Below are 20,885 nucleotides of genomic sequence, written 5' to 3' on the forward strand. Positions count from 1 at the left end.
TCCAGAAATGGAACTGAATTTCACAGATGGGAGAAAGCAGTCTCTTCCACCAGTCCCTCCCAGTCTTTCCTCACCTGTGCATGGTGAGCCATGAGCAGATGTCTGCAGTGCATAACAAAGACAGTCCAAACCCTGCAGCTCTTTGAGTAGTCTAAGTCTCACCCTGAATATGAGGAAGTCTCATCTAACTTCCCATTGTTTTGGCTGTTCTGCCACATCTCTGGTTCTTGTCAGAGCTTGTTTTCCTTAGGTTTTGTTTCTCTACTAATATCTACAAGTCCATCACAGTTTAACTGGGGGTTTTTCTGCTTGTGCTGGATCACAGAATGGTGTGGGCTTTCATCACAATGATGCCAGGATTCATGGATGGGATGTGGAAAAGATAGTCTAATGCCTCTATCTGAGGTTTAATTCCCAAGACAGCTTTGCTGTCCTTGTGGCAGTGGAAAACAACTTTACATATATTTGAAGAATGTGCTTCAAGTCCATTTTTAACAATATAGTTACCCAGAAGTTTCCCTTTTAGATGAGAAAGCTCACTGCAATTGCCCTAGGGTGCAAAGGCTGTGATTCCTCAAGGATGCATTAGAGCTTTCCTGATCATTCCTTCAACATATAAAGGATATTTTCATCTTTCAGCGATGACAGACCACACTGGCAATAATCATAATCTCTTTAGAAAATCACAGGTAGACCATTCAAACTGATTTTTACTCTGGGAATGCCCTGTTCATTTTGAGAACCAGCAACAAGTCATGGAGCTGGAGAGGGGCTGTGATAATTTAACACACATGAGGAACATCAATTCCCAAAATCCTTTTCAGATGTCTTCCTGGTCTTCAGTGCCTATGATTTCTTTCAAATCCTGTGATTACTGAAGTGTCTTAGTCTCCACAGGACAGGATCCCTGGAATAGGGTCTTTGTTTCAGGCTTCTTTCAGTGTAGACACCCCATTCACTCACTCAGGCTTCACATGTACTCTCACTCAGCAGTTTCACCCATGCCTTGTCTTCTTCATCATAAGAGCTGGAAACATCAGAGCTGCCTGCCAGGTGGACCCTCTCCCAGAAAGGTCTTTCTGCCTTTGCTTTACAGATGCTTCTTGAGAATTCAAGGTGTCATTCTGTGGCATTTTAAAACAAAATAGATCTGGACTGCTGTGGTCCTGCCCTGTCTCTGTAGGACTGATTATAAAGGCTGTCACTCTAACTGAAATTAGCTTCATTCAGAACATCTATTTAACATACATCAAAAGAGACTAAATTGTAGTTTATCTGCAAGCACTTAGTGTTTTCTGTCTCTACTTTTAAAACAGGAAAGTTTATTCAAATCCCTATTGTAAATACTTGTTTCATTCCTCTCTTTTCACTTGTATACTTTGTCCTTGTGTATTTTAATCTAGATATTGATTTCACATGGATATCTTTAAGTCATGAATCTGGGTCATACACAGGAATTTGTAGTAGATTTTGACTCTTTCTTGTGTTCTCCTGTATTTCACTGCACTGATGTGGTTAGTCAGGGAGAATTTGCATTTTTGTCAAAATAGGAGTCCCCACTTACTTTTATCCTTCTGCATTTCATTTCCATTAGACACCAGGCTTTAATTTTGTCTGCCATTTTTTGCAACAGAAACTCCCTCTCTAGGTATCTGTACTATTCATCTATTCATCTTATCTAAGCTATTGACCTTGTTACACTAAACCCAACAAGATAGTAGTTGTGTAGTTGTGTGATTGGGTAATTTTTTCTCACATTTTGGCCCAACTTCAATCAGATTCTTTGTTCCTGTTTTTCTGAAATGCCTATAGTACTGTCATTTAAATGGCTCAATATTTATCTCCTGGCCCTCTCCATTTGCATACTTCTCTGCTGAACTTACAGGCTTGCTGCGTCTGCCAGAGTGACCATGAGACTTCCATAGAGCTGGGTACCCACTTTGGCCGTGCCTTGGGCACTCCCCCAGCCTGTGTGCCACTATGTCTGCCATGCCTCAGACACAGCAGTGCCACGTCCCATAAAACAGCATTTATTTCAAGTGGTGGAATGGGCAGGAGGCTATGATCCATCAGGGGAGAGCGCTGTTTCGTATAGTAACACCTGCTGAGCTCTGTCATTCACCCCAAAGATGAACACCCTTATCCATGACCCAGCATGTCAAACAAGCTCTTCACACATCCTGTTATGAGACAGCAAACACCTGTGTACACCTGCCTTTCACATCATGTGGTTTTCCTGCTCTTACAGGATTTTCTTCTCCTCCTAGACTGAAAGTTCAGGGCATACTGGCACAGCTTCAAAACTGCTCGTGGGTTCACCCTGTCTAGCGTATTTCTTCTGATTTGCCCTTAGCTCTGATCATATTTTAAAGTTGCTCATTTTGCTGTTCTACTCCTTACCAACACATTCATTTTTTTAGGGTTTAGATTACTAAAGTTGTGAAATTGCTCCTATATTTAGAATGATGATTTAAGCTGCTTTTTACTATATGCAATTGTTGTACACTGAGGAAGCACTAGCTTGTTTCTTTACAACACTTCAGCAGTATTATCTCTGAAGAGTATTAAAATATGCACTTGGCTACATTTATGGTGTTTAATTGAACTTTTATTAGGTTTTTTTAATGTATCCTCATAAAGCACCATACAACAGTAAGAAATAATGTACAAGTGGTTGATTATGTAAATGAAGCAGAAAATGCTATAGTTTAGTATTTAGTTCATATAAAATATAAAAATTAGATGAAAAATGTGGGCTTGAATGCAGTATAATTAAAATTGTATATTGGAGTCTAAGCTGCACCACACTCTGTAAATACCGGTGGCTGCTCTGAGTTCCAAGGAGATTTTGCAGTAGATGCTGATAAATTACTGTACAAAGTAAAGCTTTTATTGATTCGTTTTATTTGATTCTCTTCCCTTTTTTTTATTGCATGAGTTTACATTTTTGCAATTATCCGCTAAACTGGAGTAAATTAAATTCAGAGGGGCCCGCAAAAGACAAAGGTGACGGAGATGCACTGTGATGGCATGGAGCTAAATAGGATGAGAGAAACATACACAGACAGGCATTCACCTGGGTAGTGGTGACACCACTCTTAGGAGCTCAGCAGCCTGGAAATTCTGAAAGGCTGCTTCTGGCAGAGGAGTAATTACAATGCCCGCAGCCATCTCACCTCACGCTGGGATCCCGCGCAACATAACAAGCAATGGATATGCTGTCCTTCCTGCTGGTTTTCAACAAGCTCCCAGGGAAAGCGGTGCCAAGGCGAGTGAGAGAAATACTGGACAGTAGTGGATTGTTTGATAAATTTCAGCCTGGATTCAGCCACAGCCATGCTACTGAGGCTGCCCTTGTCAAAGTCATAAATGGTTTGAATGCCACTGCTGAAAAGGAAGCCTGGCCTTGTTTGTACTATCAGATCTAGCCGTGGGGGGGTTGTTCTGTAAAAGGCTGGATTCTGTTGCAGTGCCTAGGTGACTGCCTAGTGTTGACTGAGAATGCGTTGAAATCGTTCCAGCGGTACTTGATTGCTTTCCCCAATCAACAGAGTAGGGTAAATTCTCCTCGAGAGCAGCCAGTTTCACATAATGACACTTGATCCCAGGGAGAATTCACCAGCGGCCTGACTTAGTTGGCTCTAATGCTTTATGCTCTTTCTCTTGCCATTCAGAGATATATGAGATGCATTAGAGCAGTGTATTAGAACTCCTTTTTGGCTTTGTTGAAGAGGACTATATTTCTAAAAGTACCAACAATCAGATATTCAGAAACAAAAGACTTGTGCAGTTTAATAGAGATAAAACATTTGTTTCTACCTGTTAATTTTAAGTCAGACTTCATTTTAATTTTTTTTTTTTTTTTTAACAAGAGGTCTGAATTCTGTTTGTAAATCTGGAGTGAAAGTGCTGATACCTATAGATTCATATAGTTGTAACTAACTTAAGAGGAGAATCTGACCCAGTTGTCTGAAAAGCAGAAGTCACTGAATAAGTTTCCTTGCGACTTCAGTTCACATTCATGACCAGTAAACATAGAGTCTCCAGTGCTGCTTCTGCTACCAGTAGCCTGGTACCAGAATTCTTTTTCTTCTCTTTTCTGGCTGTGGCAAGGATGTGATCTGCAGGGTGGGGTTGAAATTTTTTTCTGTTCTCTCATTTCTCAAGCTACAGCAAGGCTGTAATCTGCAGGGGGGTTGCAAAGCTGAGACCACAGACCTGAAAAGGGTTTTAGCCACAGATCTTTCTGAATCAGTGGGAAAACACATTTGCTTTTCCTCGAGATGCCTCTCATCAATAACATACAGTATCTGAAATTAGCCTCCAGTGAGATTACCTGTAAAATCTCCAGTCTGAGATTATCACCAACATAACTAAATAGGTCAAGCTGCAGAGGAGGTTTGCATGGACCTTCACATTTGTAGCAGGCAAGTGTTCTTGGTCACTGTAACTTCAGAATCTGTAAATAGAACTGTAATATCTTTATCTGTAAATAAAACTTCAGAATATACCTAACAAACTTCATGGATAAAAAATGTGCAGTATGCAAAAGAGCTATCCTGAATAATTAATTTATGCATCAGTTTTCTCGTATGTCTGCATATGTCTGCGAGCTCGGGCAACCTCTTATCTTCAAGGACCCCATAAAAGAGGGTGTTTTTCTTATTTTTTTACTTCATGACATAATAAATTAAACTAGTATACAGAATTTTAAAAGACAGATTATGTTCATGAGCAGTGGGAACCTAAACAAAACTGAACTTGAAACCTTTAACTTTCTTTTTAACTCTCTCTTTTGAATTTTGATTAAAAAATCCCAGTAAAAAATTAAATTGAACATGACTTTTTGTTACTAAAATGGTACAAAAATCTTTGTACATTGAATCTATTGGACATTTCAGCTTCCATTTTCACCTAACGTGCACATTAGTTTTCTGAATAGAAAGGTCATTAACATGTAGCAATAAATTGAAGAATAGTATTTCATAGGTGGCATAAAGACATCAGAATTTGACTTGGCATGTTTATTAACACTACTGAAAAAGTTCTGTTTAGGAAGCTAATAAAAATGATACCCTATCCGTTTTTTCCCAATGCATCTTAATTTCTGCTAGGCATGCCCTGATTTTTAAATCAATCTTGTATTTTTCCTATGGAAATACCTAAATGTTCACATGAAGAATATATTTATGCTTTGCTTTAAAATGGCATTTTAATAGCTTCTTTTTTTATATTAGATTTTGCAAGCAGCTTAGTGCAAACCAGTAATTTCAGTTTCTGTGTTATGCTTAACCATCCCGTAGCAGGGATCTCAATGAAAGTCTTCTTGGTTCAGGATCTCCTGCTAATACCTTCATTGCTAATCATAACTCAGGAGAATAAATCCTGCTGCAAGTTGAAAACCATTTTATAATTAATGTATAAATAAGTCCACCATAATTACATTGTGTTATCTCACTTTGTTTTTACAGCCTCTTACTATGCTTCAGACAAGAAAATTAGGCATATAGTGCAGGGTGATATACAGGAGGGAATGCTGGAGACGATGTATTTTAATGACCTGAATTGGACAGACTCATGTAAAAGTTCATCACTTTCATCATTTCAGAGAGATGAGACTTGATTTGTTGATTTGTTCTATTTGGCTTTGCTTTTTGGGTCTTCACAGTAAACCATCTTCCTTAGATCATTGCACAAGACAAAAAGAGACAGAACTTAACATTTTTTTTTAAGAATGCTTTCAGTTTTTCTGAAAGCATAGCTATTTTTCTGCATCAAGCTAAGACTGTTTCAATGTGTAATATTTTATAATTGACCAAGACCAGTTTCATATGGTTACTCTTATTAAGAATGTTTTCTGGGACATAGGAAGTATTTGTATTGGCAGTAGATTATGAGATACTAGGACACAAACCTGTCTAGTCCCCTTTCTGACCTAACAGGTAGACCAAGCTGCGGGAGAATAATATTTAAAAGAAAGTTGGAACAAAGGAACTGCTTTTCATATCTACAAGGTTTTTAGGACAGAAATCATTCTAAATTAGCCAGACTTTGAATTTCATTTCTGTCTAGTTATATTTAGCCTTTCTTCTCTTCAAAATAAGGTTGACTAACTTCCTCTGATGCAATTAAATGTCCTTAAAACTGTGTGCACATAAATAGAAAGAAACAGACTGAGCAAATCCACTGTTCAAAGAGCCTTATGTTCTTGAGGAGGTTATATAGCTCCCCTCTTCTGTCAAGAGGTTCCCCTGTGCTCCCACTTACCTCAGTTATGGATCTGAGCATGTTCTTACTGCTATCAGCACCAATGTTTTACTCATCCATCCCACTTCACTTTTTAGATCTGCATGTTCTCTGACTGATACAAAACATTTTATTGAATACATATGCTCAGAAATCCCAATTCCAAGGAAAAAAAGTTAGGAAGATGAATTTTTTGGCTGGGATAGCCTCAAGGCCTTTTCTGCCTCAAGGCCTTTTCTGCCTCTCACCACCCACCTCCAAGAGGGAGGCTGGGATTGTACAAGGAGTTAGGAGGGTGCAGAGCTGGGACAGCTGACCCCTGCTGACCACACCATGGTGACATGGTTGACATATGAAGCTGAGAAAAGAAGGAAGAAGGGGTGAATATTTGGAATGATGGCATTTGTCTGCCCAAGTCACTGTTAATCATCTTGAAACCCTGCTTTCCATGCGATGGCTAAACACCTGCCTGCCCATGGGATGAAGTGGATGAATTCCCTGTTCTACTTTGCTTTATCTGCTAGTCTGTCTTTATCTAAATGTGCACATTTTCTTACTTTATTCTTCCACACTTTTACTCTCCTGATTCTCTCCCCCATCCCATGGGAGGGAAGTGAGTGAGTGTGGGGAGCTGAGCAGCCTATTGGAGTTAACATACAACAGATTGCTGAGTGGCAATAACAACATATCATTTACAACACCAAGCTCTTAAAAGCACGAGTAGTAAAAACATCAGAATTCATACTCCAAATACTCGGGAATATCTCATTTTCTCTAGATGAGGACAAAGGAATGACACTCTAACGAATACCAAGAAAACTATTTTGCAAGTCAAAACTTCCCTCTCTGAGAGGCACAAGGATGTAGTAACCACAGTATAAGCTGAGAAGAATCAGGATATATTTTAGCCGAGTAGAGAAGGAAGATCACCTCCCACGTACATGAGACAGGAAGAATCTGCAGGGTCAGGAAATGTGAAGACTTTTATGAGAGGCAATGATTGGAGATGCGAGGTTATGGTCTGAAATGACACAGCAAATGGCTGTTCCCCACAGACTTATATAGGTGCCATAGGGAGAGCTTGTGGGAGGAGATGAAGAAATTAACTTCAACCATGAGGAGCTCACGGATGTGGTGACAAGGAGACATCAGTTTGTTTCCAGTTTGAATTAGAGTGGGTAAATCTGGTTAAAAATGCACTTGTGAATTTCAGGACAGAAACAGAAGTTGAATTTGTACCCTGCAGTCAATGGGTCAGGTAGGTTAAGGAAGGGATGGAATCTCCCAGATCTGTTTGAGGAGAAATCAATGGAGAAATTGGCACGAGGAATGCCAGTGGAATTGCAGCAGGTGGCCCAGCACTGAGTCAGAGATGAACTCCAGGAAGCAAAAGTAAACAGTAATCAGCATGCTTACAGATAAGAGGGACAAGAGCGAGATGTAGCTGTGGAGGCAAGCAGGTTCAGTGTCTGTTTTCAAAGTCGAGAGATTAAACACACACTTGTTTTGAGAGGAGGGAGAAGCCAAGGCAAATAACAATGTACATAGAGGAATAGAAAAAGAGGTAAGCAAGCACCAGGGAGAGGAGAGGAGAAGAGAGGACAGAATATCTTGTTCTGCTTAACGCATGTATCCATTTTGCAGATCAGAGCTGCACTAATTTGGGAAGCAGTTTATATAATCCATAAAAATGCATTTTATTAGCCTTTCTTTCCTTGAATCACTGACTTCTAAAGAATGAGAACAGCCATAAATGCTATTGTCTCCACAGGCAGCAATTTGAAAATAGAAGATGCATGGTTACACGATAAGTGTATTTTCTTCATAAAAAATGTTTGCAAATCAGGTTTAAAATAAGAGAAAAACAACCTTAAAATATTCTGCACTTCAGAAAATAATAAAATGTTTTCTTATTTTCCCCTGGTAGACCACGCAATGCAGATTACTTTATGCAGGAAGCTAAACGGAAGAAGCATAAAGCAGATGCAATGGTGAGAACATTTTCTTTCCAGTTACATTGCTCCAAATAATTTTTGTAATGCAGTTTCTTCATCAGTGCAGTATTCCTGGGGTAATTATAAAATCTATTATAAGGATGGCTAGGCTTGTTAAATTAAGAAATGTTTATATAATCAAATGTTCATAGCCCAATAAACTATGACTTAACAAATAATGACTTACTGAGATAAAGGCCTGGATAAATAAAACTTTCCATTTATCCTTTTGCTTTAATTAGTAACTATAGTAATGGAGGCTGCGTAAAGGATCCACATACCTATCTTTTCAGTTTAAGTAGCTGGCTAGGTCCTATAATTTCATGTCCCTCCAAATTTGGTCTGGTAGCTGAGGTATTTGCACTTTTTTTTAAAGAGCTTTGGCTTTTCAGTGCCAAAAGAATCCTGGTTTCATGGCAGATGTTTCCCAACATAATCAGAAACACACAAAGAATTTTTGTAACCCTAGAGGAACACCTAGCACACAAAGTACTGTTGCAACAAACAGATTATTCTCCATGGCTTTGACCTGTCTAAAAATGTAGCCAGAAAGAAAAAGAGGAATCTGAGGTTATATGGAGCACTGAAGAGATGCTTGTCTTTCCAAACAGATGGGTGCAACAAAATATGCAGTGCTGCAGCAGAGCTCTGCTTAGCTGTCCCTCAGTTCTCTCCAGGGCTGTGTTTGTCCAGTGCCATAGATAAGCCAGCACAACATGAGGTCTTTGGGATGGCAGTATATGGAGTGGGACCCTGCATTAGGGTGGCTGTCTTACAGGTGGGGGTAGCTGCATTCCTGTCTTGCTCTGTCAGACACACTTTGCTGCCATACCATCAGGAAAGAAGAAAGGTTTTTCTCAGCTGTGCAGAATGAAGAATGGCCAAGGAAGCAGAAGCAGGTCCTTAATTTAGAACACTAACACCGAGTTTTACACTCTACCTGAGTTTATTAGCACAATTTTCTATGGTTTATTCAGTTCCATATTACTCTAAAGTGAGTCTTAAAATCAGAAAATATTGTGGAGAAGTACAAATGGTGCATTTTAGTATGTTGCTTTAAACAGAATGGAAAGGATCACTTAATATGCAAAGGAAATTCTTAGCCTGGAGAGAAATGTTTTTATGGTAGACTCCCAGAAAGCAGAGTTGCCAGCATTATTCTCTGCTGTGCCACAAGTTTGCTGCATGAAAGTCGCCTAGGCATGGTTTTAATAGCTTTCTATCAGTGTCAGGTTGAAATATCCTCCACATTCAGCTTCCCTACACAGTGGACCAGCACCTTACTTACACCTTGTAAACAGCCCTTTGCAGGTGTTTCCTCTCCCTCCCTGGCTGTGTAGGCATCCTGGGGAAAATGCCATATTGCCAAAGTGCCTCCAGGCACTTTGAATCACCTTGCTGGGCTCAACACCTCCTACTTTGGCACTGTACTACCTGACACAGGCACTCACAGTGAGCAGCTTGAAAATTACTCTAAGTCTCTCTGCTCCTCAGTCCCCCATCTGTGAAATTGGGATAATAGCACTTCCACCCGCACTGGAGCATCAGGGGGAGAAATATAATAAAAAGTTTGTGAAGTTCTCTGGTATGATCGCAGTGGGAGTCATATAAGAACCTAAAATAGATTGAAGCTAGTGTGCCATTCCAAAGTTACTATTTAAAATCTTTATCCTTTGGAAAAGAATAAGGTCCATTAACCTTTCACTGTGTGCATCAGATTTCAACCAAATGCATCCAGTCCATTAATGGGCTTTATGTACCGCAGGAGTTCTGACTGAAGGAGAGAGCAGTCAGGACAGAGAGGTATTAGTATGATTCATCTCTCTCTTCAGTTCAAAAATGAAATTCTGAGGGCAGATAAGTGGCATGTAAGTGCACACATATGAACATTAGACTCATATTTGCATATACAGTGTTACTGAGGATATGCATGTGTATGCATGTTAGTGCACAAATACACACACAAAGAAGTACCAAAAATAGGAGAAGAAATGGGACAAGGAAGGCGGATGGCAGAAGATGCTGAGGGAGCAGAACAGTCCCTGAAAGAGGAGGAGGATATAGAAAGCAAATTCCTGACAAGAGGAGAGCAATGCTGAAAATGGTAGGGATAAAGAAGACGGGAGAACAGAGATGAGCCTTTGTACAAGAGTTAGTAGTCAAAGTATTTAATTCTCTTCTCTTAGTTATGATATCTGTTACCATTCTTTGCTGAGTGATAGAAAACTACACTTGCAAAGATGTGTGAAACCCTTTTTAATGAAAGATGAAAGGCTGGAACAAAAGGCCGCATGAGTTTGTGGACTTTCCAGCACTTGAAGAGCTTTAACAAACAGTGTTGGGAATGTCCTAGGCATAGCTGACCCTTTGGACACAAGAGTGTGGAGCAAATAATATCTCAGAGCATTTTCTAGCTCTATTTTCTGTATCTTATGATTTTCACTGATGCACAGGCTTTGATGGGTATTAGCTTTCTCACAAGAAAAATTGTGCACCTGAAGATATATCAACTTGTGTCAAGTTTACAATATTTGTTGAGAAAATCCCATCAAATGTAATGACATCTTGATGATTACACTACATCTCTGTGTCCTTATTTTTTCTCTCCAGGTGGAGAAGTTTGGAAAGGCACTGAATTATGCAGAAGCAGCACTATCGTTCATTGAGTGTGGAAATGCAATGGAACAAGGCCCAATGGAATCTAAATCCCCTTATACCATGTATTCAGAAACAGTTGAACTCATCAGGTAGGAAAGGAAGGCCATGCACAACCAGAGGTTACTGTGTGCAAACATGATCATCTGCATTATCACCTATTTTTGTACATGCAGTAAAAGGGTAGAAGTGAACTCCTTACAAGGGCCTGGTTATTCATATGTAATGTATATGTATTATCTGTGATTTCTTTGGAAATTAAATCAAGAAACTGAAGAATAAAAAAAATAAAAAAGAAAAAAGAAAAGAAACAAACAAAAACACGAACAAAAAACCCCAGAGATTTTCCTATTACTTGAGTTGCATTACCTCCAAGAATTTCATTATGCAATTCTTGAGCTACTCAGTGGAGGAAACAAGTAATCCATAATAACAAAACATTCTCAGGGAGTGGTAACTTGAAAAATGTTGCAACACGTGTAAGATTGCTGTTTGAAGATTACCGGAAAGAATATGTGAACAGTGACAGAAAAATGGACACTCAAAATCCATTTGATGTGTATGCCCTAATGTAGCCAGTGAAGTCAGGAGCACAGCTCACCCCACAGCTACCCCTACCTTTAGTCACCTTCATGGCTCTCCAAACAGGGCAGTCCAGAATTCAGTGCCATCCACAGGCCTTCTGAAGTATGTCTCGTAAGTCCTTTTCTCCATTATAGCTGGTACTTAACATTATTGTCAGTGTCATTTGTAGAGAAAACAAAGGTCAAAACCATTGCAGCAGCTGAGGGACTCTGCAAGAGAGCGACCCCAGACACACTAGTGGAGAAATCTGCACTGACACTGATCATTCCTCAGGACAGTCAGCCATGCAGTTCCATCCAGTCTGGATTAAGCTCATAGGAAGTAACACATTTTCATTTTTGATCATATCCATAATGAATCAAAGCTTCTAAAACAAAAGCATTCTTTTGGACTTAGTGTTGATGTGAAAATTTTCTCACATGTTAATAATTCCACTGGCATTTTATTCCACTTAGGGCTGTCTTCTCATGCATTTCAGTGGATTGAGGCCAGCCTTCTAACTGGAAGGTCATTGAACAAAATCAAATACTTTTTTTTCTGAAAGAGAATAGTACATTCTATCTCTGCAATTTTTTCCTTCTTTTTTTCCCCATCTCTGTAATTCCTCCCTTCTTTTTTTTTTTTCCCCAAAAGGCAGAACGCTTTTTCTTTGTCCGCCCTGTCTTTTCTCATGGTAGTAAATATATGGTCCTAACTCTGGAAATGAATTTTGCTTGCAGATGCATAGCTTTCAATAATGTGTATAGCTGTGGCCGTTTTGTAATGTGAATTGCTGTTGATCTCACTGCAACTCAGAAAAATAAGTGGTTTGCTAGGTATGCCTGTAGAAGCAAAATGTTCATACTGAATCTTTGCACAGATATCAGAATTAGAGTTTGAAAGCAAAGGTAAGAAAAAATCACAAGCAGCTAATTAGGGGGAACAGGTATTTTTCTGGAAGTGAGCCCAGAAGCTCTGTGTGTTGTTCTAACCTTGTCTGTTGTTCAGGTATTCAGCTGGAAGCTGAGATTTCCAGAAACCAATTTGTGTTTGCATAGCACATACACTCTTGAAACACCAGTGCTACCTCTGTGGATCTTTAATATTTATAGAGTTTGAATGTAATGTCATGTGAGCAAAAATAGCTCTGAGCCACATGTTCCCCCTCTGCCGTGCTGTGCTCGGAGGAGCAAATCTGGGTAGACACACTCAGAACTGGCAGGGTGAGGTCAGCACCAGCTTCCAGGCAGGCTGTCTGCCTTCAAAAGCTCCAAAGCCCTTTCTGCATGAACTCTGTGAAACTGGGTCTCCGCAGCAGCAGAGGTCATTTTGGTAGGACAGTGTCACCTTGCCAGCTAGGCTCCCCTCTGGACTGATGGATGATCAAGGGGGTTCACGGCTGTTTAAAGAGTGCAGGGATGCACTGCTAATGGCAAAACAGCTCTGAAACACAACCAGGAAAAACACATGTATGGCTGGTAACTTGAACAAATATGTATAAAGGGGCAAATCAAACGACATTGGCCAGCACAGCTCTCTGATCAGTAATATAAAACTGTCTCAGTTAACTCACGTTGACTTTTTTCTTCTTGCTTAAGGTATGCAGTGAGACTAAAAACCCACTCAGGCCCCAACGCCACGCCAGAAGACAAACAGCTGGCAGCATTATGGTTAGTAGATCAAGCTTTCCTCAAAAGGCTTCTTTTCTGCAGTGAGCCAGTTCTTGAAAATCAGATGTTGGATGCAGCCAGATAGAATTATGTTCTCTATTGTAATTAAGGGAATGCTTTCTTCTCGGGGAAGGTCCAGCTCTTGTATCACTGTACCAAGTCTGCATTCTGTCTCTGTAAATAAGCAATCCTTACTTATTTATTGATTGTGACAGGTTGGCTATGGTAAGTCAGTGTAATTAATTTTTAAATGCCTGATGGTTTGTTGTTTTTATGAGTGATGTACTTCTGTACCAACAGCTCAGTAAGTTCTTTTGTGGCTGACATTTTAGGCTCAATAATCATAAATTTTATTTATATTATATGAAGGGCAGTATGGTGATGGGGATAATTAAGCCTCCTGAATTATCTATTAAATTGAGATTTCTAAAAATATATGTAAGCACCTTAGATTCTACAAGACAGTTTCTGATTGCTAGTAAAATACTAGAATGTTATTTAAATCAATTTTTAATTTAATATCATTGTAGTTAATACATAAAATACCTATTACATGGTTACTGAGTCTCAGTAAGTGGACATTTACAATCAGCAAGTGTGTTTTTAACATCTATTAACCATCTGTTAAAAATCCAAATTAAATGCATCTTTAGCCTCCATAAAGAAGGAGTCCTAATTAATCATTTTTTTAAAAGGAACAAAATATTCAGAGATGCTTTTTTTTTTTTAATGCCCTTTCTCTGTCACTGGTTTTCTGTTCCATCGGGAGGCCCACAGAATGCATTAGTGGCGATTTCTTTAAAAATGCTTAGGTGGGAAAATGACTAAAGAACGGTTTAAAAAGGACACATAAAGCCATATTACAAAGGCTTGCTGAGAACTGCCGGAGCGCTTCGGTGCGTGCGGAAGCACATCCAAATTCAGGGAGCCGCTGCATCTGTTCCAGCAGGAGAAAGGTCAGCGCGAGGGAAAGCAGACGGAGCCTTCTCTGGGCGATGAATGGCAATCTTAACTCACCGTCTGCCAGCCAGCAGATGAGCTGACACCATTTGCATATGTGCTGTACCTGTGAAGGTGACAGAGGGAGAGCGATGGCGTGGCTGCGCGGCCGCCGCATCCCGCGGCTGCTCCCGGCGCCCGCCGGGCGCGCTGCCAGCCCGCCCGCTGCCGGCCGCTTCTCCTGGGCACACACTGTCCTCCAGCGGCCGCGGCCGGGATTGCACCGCCGCTGCCCGGCCTGGCACTGCGTTGTTCAGAGACAATTTGCGGTTTGGAGGATTCGCCGAGGTGTGGGCAGCCCTTGGGGAGATGGGGAACACTCTGCGCGTCCAAACTCAAGGCACCTTCTAGTGCTCCGGATTGGCTCCAAGGCTAAATACTGCTTTAAAAACAAGGTTTCTGCTGCCAGAGGAAAAGCAAAACACTCAGAGATTTTGCTTTGAAAGCAGCATTACTGTGGGGCACTTTCACATATGCCCCAGTTTTCGCACTTTTTCAATCCAAAAACCTTGCTGGGAAGAGGTGGTGGTAATTCTTAATTTGGAAAATAGACTGGTATACCTAAAGCCACTAGCAAAGAAAAGTGCATGTGTCCTGAATACTGACTCTTGTGGTACAAAACTATAGTCAATAGCTATTACTCTCATTTAATTATGTAGCTTAAAAGGTGTGTGGCACTCTGCAGACTAACAAGGAGCACAGGCACAGTACCAGTACAGCACATTTCAACCCACTGCTGATTTCCTCTGGGGACCAAAATATGCAAGTGGCCTGGGATTAGCCTCCAAGCTCCAGCACAATCTCTGTTCTGGTTTTCTTGGCCACTGAAATCTGTGCCAGATTTTTCTTTATCCCAGCCATCTCCAGCTGCTGGAAGAGACCACTGGGTGTACACAAAACACATCCACTATAAGTCGAGTTCACTATATCCAGGCTATTGCAATAACGTCCCAAGATAAGATATCTCAAAAAGCTGTTTATGCATTTTCAAGTAAAAATACAAAAAAAAAAAAAAAAAAAAAAAAAAAAAGTGTATGTTGAGTTCCAGGAGGTCTCTTTTCATGGAAGAGGCTTTTGATCAAGTGTGCAGACTTCAAGGCAGAATGAAGGCCTGGGAGCCCAGACCCTTCTGAGTATGGTTTGTTTAGTACCTCACTGGTAGCATTTGTCAGCGTGACGTGCCCTGGCTGTAGTACCTAGGTCTGCTCATGGATCCATGGCAAAGTGTGAAAGACTGCCAACAAATGGTGATAAAAACTGTAAGCAAGGTGCTGTCAGCCTTGCACTCTGTATTAGTTTGAGGATTTAAGATATTCAGTGGGATTTGTGTTCAGGAGTCACCCTTCACTTTCTGCTCTCCCTTATGTTCCAGTTACCGCTGCCTGGCCCTTCTGTACTGGAGGATGTTCCGACTCAAGAGAGACCACGCTGTCAAGTATTCAAAAGCGCTTATTGAGTATTTCAAGGTGCATTTTTCATGGCATGTTTTTAGATCAATGTGTCTTTACAGGAGATACAGCATCTTACTAGAGCAGTAGCTGTGCTGGGATTAGTTTTTCCCCTGTGAAGTCAGCGATGTTTTACTGTAGACTCTCATGGCAACATCTGAGCTCTAGTTAGTTCAGTTATCTTCACAAGGGTCCCTCTTTGAAAAATACACACTGTGACCCTTCACAAAGGATGATAAATTTGTTGTACTAACAAACAGGTATTTTCAGATTATTCTTGGTTCATTGCCTAGTGCTATCCAGCTCTTTTGTGAATAAGTTTTGCAGATTTTTCTCTAAGAATCCCCTTTCGGATTACACTTCCCATGCATTGAAGATTTTGGTCTAGATCAGTCCTCAGATGCAGGCCTTCCAGTCAGCAGCATCAGTAGGTGGGACAGTGCAGTGGGACATCTTACCCAGGGAACTCTCAGAGAGCCCACACTGATTTCAGCAGGAGTTGCACAGAAGCATCAGAGGGCAGACAGACCACCTGCCATGTGCTTGACATGGCACTCTTGGCTTCCCCCTTCTGCTTCTGCCTGTTACTGCTTCCATTTTTCATTTCTGACAAAGTGAAACTTCTTGCAGTTCAATCCATCCAGCATGTGATGTACAAACACAAAAATCAGCCTTTATCTTCCTAAATTAAAAAAAAAAAAAAAAATTAACATACCAGTGTTTTAAGACAAATTGCTTTGCAGGACCTGAAGAGCCATTTGTCTTTGAACACAGGGCTCATCTGGTGGGGTTTTTTTTGGACAGAAGAACCTTGAAATGAAAAACATCCATCCTTCGACATTTTGTTAATAAAAAAATTCAAATACAAGCACGAATGCTTATGACCAAATTCTGAACACATGAAGACAGGGAAGGGAATTGACAGATCTGTTATTGTCAAATGGAAATTGAAGTCACTGTAATTGCTTCAAAAATTTAGCATTATATAATTCAACACGTTATGTTTCTCTAACAATTACTTGATTTCAGGGGAAAGAAATATGTGCCTATTGAAGTACTTCATTTTTCTTGACCAGTTCAGAGAATAGCTGTATTAAGAACAGCTCTCAACCATATAAAATTTCTCCTGCTAGCAGACAGAGACTGTTTCACAGCAAATATAAAATGGACTTACACTCTACTATAGCTAAGAAGAGTTTGTTTCTTTGCAGAGCTCCTGCTGACACAATGATAGCATAGCTTCACATTAGAAAGTATTCTCACCTTTAAAAGCAAAAATGGAAAAAACCATCCATTTTCTATAATTTTCAGTGGAAAACAAGCCAGCTCTCCACTCCTTTCATATTTGGTATCTAAAAGCTTTCAAAACCAAGTGACATGAAATGCTGACTGCATTAAGAACTTCCTCATATATTATCAATCAGACAAGGATTTTTAATCACACATTTGCAGGGAAAATTGGACATACTTTTCTTTTAGAAAAGAAAAAAATACTATTTAAATCTCCTTTAGGTAATTTATTTCTGTTATAGGAAAAAAAATGTAGCTGGGAATTAGAAAGAAGGCCCACATATTCAGGGGCCAGGCACATATGAGAGAATAAAGAAACCAGGAGAATGGGTTGCAGTAGGGAAAGTGGGATAAGAGATCCCTTACAACATTATACTCTTTAGAATCCTTTCCCCCACCCTTCTGGTGCAGAACTGAGAGGAAACTGAAGCAATATACCTAAAACATGAGGGAAAAAGTGTGTGGGAAGTTGTACAGTAAGGCAGAGGTTGGTTACATTTACAGTGGAAGTATCCTTGACTCCAATTTTCAAATTTTCCTGCTTCCAGCTCTGTAAGTAAACAACAGGCACTCAGTAGAAAAAAAAAAAAAACCCTCTGAAGGAAGAACCCCTTGTGGGACACTCCAAAGCTTAGTTTTCATATCATGTACCTGGGACATAGAAGACTCAGTGTCAAAATGAGGGAAGAATGACAGGGTACACACAACACTGGCATGATCACTGCTAAAATATAGCCAGTGCTGGGGTGCACATAAAAGATGTAGAAACCCAAGAGGTAGTTCAGAAGACACATCAAAACTGAGAAAAAAAACTTTTTTAAAGAGAGGCTTAGGGGATGTGTCCAGTTTGGTGCTGAATGGGTTAAGAGATCATTGTGTACATGTTAACAGAGCTGATAATTTGCAGATTACATGCAGTTTTGCTGGCTTTGGACCAACAAAATCCAGAAGATAGCACTGAAGTTAGGAAGATTCAATCTTGAAACTGTAAAACAGCTTTCTTTTTTTTTTTTTTTTTCCTAATTGTGAGGCCTGCTAAACGTAGAACAGGACACAGAAGAACAAGGAGGATAAATAGTGCCTAAGAATTTCTATATGGCTATCTATCCTTTCTAGAAGGAATAAAATAAGATAAATTTTTTAAGTAATTTAGTTTCCTTTAGAAGTGCCATGATTGGTGAAAAACAGACATTGCAGATTGTATGCACTGCAGGATTATTCCTGGCCTTGAAATCCATGAACATCTAATGCCCCTTGTTTACCATTTTCCTTCCTAAGCCGTGAGAGACCAAGAGGTTTTGTACTGCTGGTACTGCTTGTAACTCCTGCAGTTTACAACTCCTACAGCCTTGCATTTAAAGCAGTATCCATAAACAGATCTCAAGCTGCAGGACTTTGTCTGCTCTCGCATGGATGTCAAGAAGAGAGGGCTGTTCTCCAGTACACAGTTGCTTGCAGGTTCAGCTTCAGGGGAGAGCACAAGGAGGTTACTTTCCTCTGAAGAATCAGGCTGGCCATTTCTGAATGTGAGACTGTGGGTGGGATGGACTAGAAAAGCTTGGTTTCTTAGACTTCGTTCTCACAGCCCTAGGACTAAATCAGTCACTTGGGAGAGGGGTGGAGTTTTTCCCCAGGTCAAATGGTCAGGAACCAGTGACTGAATTCCATCCAGCTCCTGGAATTTTAACTACTAAAATAATTTTTAAATTATAAAATCATTTATCCAGTCTCCATTACTGCTGACACCTGAATTTCTCCTGCTTTGTAAAAACAGTGCTTGCACAAGGTAGTCTCTCCTCAAGCAATTAAATTATTTAGCCTAAGTACAGTATACCAGAGAGTGTCTCAGTGACTACAGGTATAAAAGAGACCACAATAAATTATCCAATGGCCCCTTCTGGGGTTCTCTGGGGAATTCTTCAGCTATGAAAACCACCAATCTGCATGGGCAGTCTCTCCGACCTTGTGAATGCTGCCATGTTTGGACCAAGGGGAACAGCTCCACAAGGAGCAATCATGAGCAAGAATTTTGAGCCTGGTGGTTAAAACACCCATCTGAGCTGCAGATCCTCGGATTCACATCCCTGTGGATGCCAGGCTGAGCAGATTTGAACAGTCTTGCAAGTCCTAGGGGATTGACATTTGTTATTAGGGGCAGGAGAGTGGGAGGAAATCTTTCTGATTTTCTTCATCACAAGAAATTCCAGCCTAAATTTTACGAAGAGTCCTGCAGCATTTTTTTTCTGAATTCCTAGGATTTCTGTGAAAAGTTTCCATTTCACCTAATGTTTTTCTAATCAGTCCCTATGCCAGGGTGTTGAAAAGGCTATGTTTCAAGTCTGTTCTGTAGCACTGCTTCATCATAACATCAAACTAGGCTGACTGGGTTTATTACTTCATGAGATACAATTGCATAGCTTTCTTTACATTTCTGTACTTTTATACTCTTTAATGTTTTCATTTTATAGTATCAAATAAATTATATACATTGTGAATTGCTCTTTCCTTTCCAGAATTCATCAAAAGCTGCTCAGAACCCGTCTCCTTGGGGTGCCAGTGGAAAGTAAGTTGCACAGAATCTTATATCAGACTGGCAGTTAGAAATTGTATATTTTTACCTGTGGTATGTTCTGATACTCTTGTGTTTTTAATCCCAACACTTTTAAAATAACTGTATTAACCCTGGTTTCTAGGAGCACAGGAACTCCATCACCTATGTCCCCTAGCCCTTCTCCAGTCAGTTCTGTAGGATCCCAGGGGAGCACAGGGGCCCCTTCCCCATCTCCTATCATCAGCATCCCGCAGCGCATTCATCAGATGGCTGCCAACCACGTCAGCATCACCAACAGCATCCTGCACAGCTATGACTACTGGGAGATGGCTGACAACCTGGCCAAGGAAAACAGAGGTGAGCGAGGCAAGGCAATGGACTGTTCTAGAAGACTGTCACATGATTTGGATCAGGAAAATAACTATTTTGATATGAAACTGTCTGCAAAGTAGGACTGCAGAGATTATTTCTTTCTTCAGTCTGCTCTTAGTTTGTTCCAAAACAGCCCAAAAAGGCAACTTTGATAGCTGTCTTGCTCAGAAGAGCTGAGCCAGCACTTGTGACAGACAGGTCACAGACTTGGCTGTGAGTAGCACTTCCTGCCATCTGTGCATTCTAGAGAGGAAGGTTGGTGGGAGATAAGACAGCTTCCTGCCCCCAAAGTCATGGAGCTGCATGGGATGTGTTTAGCCAGACCACATCAAAAAGCAGGAGCACACCTCCTTTCTGCTGAAGGAATGAACAGCCCCTAGCTTTCCCCCATCCATAGCAGACACAGATTGAAACAAGGTGCCAGCAGCAGACTTCTCTCAGGTGAACTGGTTTCCACAAGCAAATGCTTCAGCATCTGACTTGATGGTGAAATATTCCTTAGTTTTCAGGCTAATTTGTGTGCAGGAGAACAGCCCTCTTTTCTTGACATCCGTGTGAGAAGGGCACCTAAGTGAAGGTATGTAGGTATGAGTTGGGGAGCTCATCTCCCATTGCAGTTGATGGAGCTTTGTTCATTACAAACAGCAGTTCATAGTGCTGTTTAGTACACCCTGAAAGGTGTGTACTAAACAGCACACCTTTCAGGGTGTACTAAAAAGGGAGACAGGGATACAATTTACTGAGGTATCCTTACGTAAACTGCCACTCCAGAACTCTGCACATCCTGTCTTAGATCTGCCAGTCCAGGCTGTACGTATCAACTTCCTGAGAGCATCTAAAATTGGCACTACAAGCCTCTGAATAGACAACTGAATTCTCCCTATCCATGACACAGGGGTTGGAACTGGCTGATCTTTAAAGGTCCCTTCCAACCCAAACCATTCTGTGATTCTAAGTCCTGACTGGCTAGTTAGCAAAATTACTCTTCAGGCTGAGTTAGCCATGTTGTACAGGCATCTATTTCTCTGTCATGGTAGCTTAAATATCTAGCATATCACAATTGTGTCATTGGACACTTGTGTGTGGACTTTTTGAT

General features: G+C 40.5%; 1 protein-coding gene across 3 annotated transcripts in view; it reads left to right on the top strand.

The window, feature by feature from the left end:
* The window catches only part of AFF3 (ALF transcription elongation factor 3), a 323,171-nt gene that overhangs the window by 291,122 nt on the left and 11,164 nt on the right, over window positions 1–20,885 (top strand). For all 3 annotated transcript variants that reach the window (XM_064408084.1, XM_064408085.1, XM_064408086.1), the window contains 6 exons: window positions 8,174–8,237; window positions 10,851–10,987; window positions 13,058–13,129; window positions 15,501–15,594; window positions 19,380–19,429; window positions 19,560–19,774. In XM_064408084.1, the coding sequence (XP_064264154.1) occupies window positions 8,174–8,237; window positions 10,851–10,987; window positions 13,058–13,129; window positions 15,501–15,594; window positions 19,380–19,429; window positions 19,560–19,774 (632 nt within the window). The remainder of the gene's footprint in view (window positions 1–8,173; window positions 8,238–10,850; window positions 10,988–13,057; window positions 13,130–15,500; window positions 15,595–19,379; window positions 19,430–19,559; window positions 19,775–20,885) is intronic.

Source organism: Passer domesticus, chromosome 2, assembly GCF_036417665.1.
Source record: "Passer domesticus isolate bPasDom1 chromosome 2, bPasDom1.hap1, whole genome shotgun sequence".
Lineage (NCBI taxonomy): Eukaryota > Metazoa > Chordata > Aves > Passeriformes > Passeridae > Passer > Passer domesticus.